General features: G+C 39.4%; 1 protein-coding gene across 5 annotated transcripts in view; it reads left to right on the top strand.

Annotated features, from left to right (window-relative positions):
* MTR (5-methyltetrahydrofolate-homocysteine methyltransferase) overlaps positions 1 to 4592 on the top strand; it is a 104727-nt gene that overhangs the window by 99283 nt on the left and 852 nt on the right. For all 5 annotated transcript variants that reach the window (XM_025213640.1, XM_025213647.1, XM_025213646.1 and 2 more), the window contains 3 exons: positions 904 to 1100; positions 2757 to 2957; positions 3636 to 3828. In XM_025213640.1, the coding sequence (XP_025069425.1) occupies positions 904 to 1100; positions 2757 to 2957; positions 3636 to 3828 (591 nt within the window). The remainder of the gene's footprint in view (positions 1 to 903; positions 1101 to 2756; positions 2958 to 3635; positions 3829 to 4592) is intronic.

Below are 4592 nucleotides of genomic sequence, written 5' to 3' on the forward strand. Positions count from 1 at the left end.
TCGTCTAGGGGTGGGTCCCAACGCCCCTAGCATCTAAGCATTCACTAGTCACCTGGTACCTTGAGGTATGTAGGAAAAATGTATACAGCTGTCTGTGTCCGAATTGTCGAATCTTTTTGCATCTCTCTTGATTCGATTTGGAGAGATTAAAGGGTCTCCTGATTCGATTCGGAGATTCGGCCACCAGATTTGACTGAATCTCTGCTGAATCAAATTAGTGACCGAAGCTTCGCACAGCCCTAATAAATGCACCACACTGGACACCTTTTGTTAGCAACATAGACGAATATAACAGGAGGAGAGTTCTGTCAAAAATATGTTCATCAACAGAAAAAGAGATTGGAAGCTGCCTTTAAGTTGTACTATAACTTAGTTATATAGTAAGCATACTATAAGTATAGTATGAAGTTGTACTATAACTTAATTATAGTAAGTATAGGAGGCTGGGGGACATGATTTATGAAGAAAGACTGAGGCACCTGGGCTTATTTAGTCTAGGGAAGAGGAGACTGAGAGGGGACTTAATAGCAGCCTTCAACTACCTGAAGGGGGCTTCAAAAGAGGATAGAGCTGGATTGTTCTCAGTGGTGGCAGATGACAGAACAAGGAGCAATGGTCTCAAGTTGCAACAAGGGAAGTTTAGGTTAGATATTAGGAAGAATTTTCTCACTTGGAGGGTAGGAAAATACTGGAACAGGCTACCCAGAGATGTGATGGAAGCTCCATCTTTGGGGGTTTTCAAAATCTGTCTAAGCTCTGGCTAGGATGATCTAGTTGGGGCCAGTCCTGCTTTGAGTGGTGGGGTTGGACTAGATGCCTTCCTGTGGTCTGTGATTCTATATCGCTCCTAAATTGTGTTGGGTTTTTTGTTCTTGTTTTTGTTTTGGGTTTATTTTTCTGTAGGTGAAGAAGCCAAAAGAGTCTATAATGATGCTCAGAATCTGCTAAAAACTTTGATTAATCAAAAGAAATTACGAGCCAGAGGCCTGGTAGGGTTCTGGCCTGCTCAAAGTGTTCAAGATGATGTTTATTTATATGCATCAGAAGAGGCAGTGCAGTTTGCAGAACCAATAGCTAAATTTTATGGCTTAAGACAACAGGTAGGAAGATGAAGTATGTGCTGACTAAATGTAAAGTTTGTTGCACTAATTTGTGTTGTAGATAGGACATGTTGAAAATGAAGTTTGCTATTATTTGATGGGGTAATTGCTTCCTAATGCTTCTGTTTCCTTTATTTTTATTCTTTGCTTTAATAATTAGATCTGTAAATGGTAAAACAGAGTTATTTTGTGTTGTTTTTTTTTTAATTTTGTTCCAGACCTATCCTTAGATTTGATCTTTTCTGATTTGAGGTGCTGTTTTCTGTTTATGCTTCAATATGTAGCCTAAGGCATTCTGATGCTGTGAATCTTTAAAATATAATGTCTGTATTGGGGTCCCTGGATTCTGCATTGTACTAGAAATTTTGTCAGTTGAAATTAAAAACTTATATTTTCCATAACTTAAATATTTGGAACGAACACCATGCTTCAGCTGAAGTCTCGTTAGTGCAGAGTAGAACAGAATACTTATCTCCCATGACTTCCATTCAACATTTCTGGTAATACACAGGGTTCTCTCCATTGTATTGGAGCTTGATAGACACTTTCCACCTGAAAATCAAGCGTGTATCTGATATTTTTGTGTGGAAGGGGAGAAATTATTTTTGTTTATTTTATTTTATCTTGTGCCTTGACAGCACTTCATTTATAACCTGTTTTGCTCTTCCCCATATGCTGTCATTGATTTTACTCTAGTTTTAGATTAGTAATAGGCAAAGGCGGTCTTAAAAATTTGAAAATGTTGTTGTGAAATGACTACTGGAGGCAGAGATTATAAACTGGTATACATAAAATTACTCCTTCCCTTAATTGAGTACATTTCCAAGATGCATGTGTCTATTTACAAGCCAATTCCTTTGCTGTGCATGATATGCTAATTGAAGGCCTTGGTATGCAATTTGTGCCTCTTGTAGCCCTTGGGATGATTGTTATTCTGGTGTTCTTCCTCTTTCCCTGGTTTTTCTATTGGTATTCTGGGAAAGGTACAATGCTGTTTCCTTTCCTCAAGAACACTTTAAAGTTTTTGTAAGAATTTTATAATGGTATACTCATTTTGAACATGTTTTGCAGTGACTAAGGCTTGAATTGTTTCAAAAGCATGGTCAGCACCCTTTTGGAGTAGGTCCCATGTCAGCATCTCTCATACAGAATCTTACATGTGAGAGATGGACTAGCTCTATCAGCCTATCCCTCTCATCTCACAGGGGCTGGATTGTTCTTGTTTTATAGCTTTTTATTCCCAATAGGAAGTATTCATGATTGCTAGTTTCAAGTTGAGGTCAACATTCTCCTGAGATCTGCCCAGCACAGTATCTCTCTCCTCTGCTTTATGTTCTTCCTCAATGAGCAAAACTCCTGTGTTGGAAGGAGAATACCAATATCTGATTTGGGATCCATAGCACAGATCTGAAAAAGAGATTTTTTTTTTTTTTTTATCTCTGATTCAAACAGCTGAAAGACATCAGGCATCTAGGACTGGAATATAATACTTTTCTCCTAAAACTGAGAGGATTATCTTGTATCTAGAAGTACTTGCAGTTTAAAACATTATCTCCCTTCTGTTTAAGGAATGTAAAGTGACATATTTCTTGTGTTTGATGGAGAATTGACTTAAAAGGAATTCTCTTTTCTTATTCAATATTTTTATTACTTTAGGCAGAAAAGGACTCTGTCTGCACAGATCCATATTACTGTCTCTCTGACTTCATCGCCCCCTTGGATTCTGGAGTTCATGACTATTTAGGCCTGTTTGCTGTGGCCTGTTTTGGGGTAGATGAACTATGCAAAGAGTTTGAGAAACAGTGTGATGACTATAACAGCATCATGGTGAAAGCCCTGGGAGACCGGTTAGCAGAGGTAACATTTTATTACAAATCATATGTGCACTTTGTATGAAGCTCATTTGACAAGTGAATGCTTCACCTTCTTCTGTAAAGCCAAATGTCACAAGACCTACAGTTTATGCTGTGCATTAAATCTGAAAACGTGGATGTCATGGGAAGAATCCACATAGACAGCAGTACTAGAGATACAGTACAGCTTTCTAGACCTTGTCATCACAAAGGCTTCTTAGGTTCACATATCTTAAAACTATTTTGGTTGGTTTGACAATTTTTAAACTCCTTGCCTTACCTTTTTAAAATATCTGTGAATCAGGAACTTTGAATCGGACTATCTTTTTTGTGCCCTCACAGGACTCAATAGTTCCACCATTCAGCACACTTGCAGGGCTTTCGTTTATATTAGTACTTGTACGAGCATACTGAAGGGGTACCATTTGACCTACTGAATCTAAGGCCTTCTCTCCACTGGGAATTTGTCCTGAGTCCAGCCATGGCTAATTGGATGCTACAGGTTGTACAAGAAAAGATGAGATTTACATCAGTCCAATTTACAGCTTAGCTCTCTGCTTGATAGCATAGTAACTTCCATTACAAGTTAAAGCAGTAAAAACAGACCATGCTCTTGTTAGCCTGGAGCAAGTTGCTGTTAATAGCTTCTGCAAATTAAAAAAAGGTTGCCTTGTTTCCCAAGGCGTTTGCAGAGGAGCTCCATGAAAGGGTCCGAAAAGAATTATGGGCTTACTGCAACGATGAACAGCTGGATATTGCAGATCTGCGCAGGATCAGGTATGAGGGAATCCGCCCAGCCCCTGGGTATCCCAGCCAGCCTGACCACACTGAAAAACTCACCATGTGGAAACTTGCAAGTATTAAAGAAGCAACAGGTACCACCAACATATTTTTGTCATCTTTATATGTAAACGGAGAGTTAGAGCAGTGACAGTATCCAGTGCAGATATTCATAAAACAAAAATCAAGGTGTTAGTTGCCAGGATTTCTGTCCCTTATTTTTCCTTATAGGTTGCTTAATCACAGGCACAGAGGGTTTTTGGGGGTGGGGAGAAGGGGTTCCCCTGTAAGATTATCAGTGGAATATTTTTCCTGTGGTGCAGCAGCAGAATTCAGTTTGCATTTAAACATGTTTTTAATATCTTTATGGTTGCAAGCAAACCTTCCAAATAAACTAATGCAAGTGACACATAGTCTGCACTACTAAATTCTGCCAACAGAGTTTTGAGTGCGCTTACACTGAAAGCCCCTCTGCAGTGGAAGAACACTTTTTAGTCTGTCAACAGTTGCTCCACCTCTGCTGAGTAGAGTAAGGCTTCTGTCATCAGTCAGCATCAACACTCCTATACCTTCCACTGGCTGTCATAGTTTAGTCGGCAGTGACTTCCTTCTCAAAAGTACATTTTGTATTCTGGCACCATAGTTGATCATAGTAGACCTGACTGAAGTGTGTGTAGCAGTGACCTGCTAGTGTCGGCTGCTGTCCAACTCAGTGTAGACGTAGCCCCAGTCTGCAAATAAGTCTTAGATTTCATGTTGATATTTTAAATGCTAGGGCAGGGTTGCTGCTAGACACAAAATCCCAAGCTACCCTTTCAGGTTCCTAGAGCCCCAGCTGTTTCCTTCCTAAATGTTAAAA

The sequence above is a fragment of the Alligator sinensis genome, unplaced genomic scaffold (assembly GCF_000455745.1).
Source record: "Alligator sinensis unplaced genomic scaffold, ASM45574v1 scaffold93_2, whole genome shotgun sequence".
NCBI lineage: Eukaryota > Metazoa > Chordata > Crocodylia > Alligatoridae > Alligator > Alligator sinensis.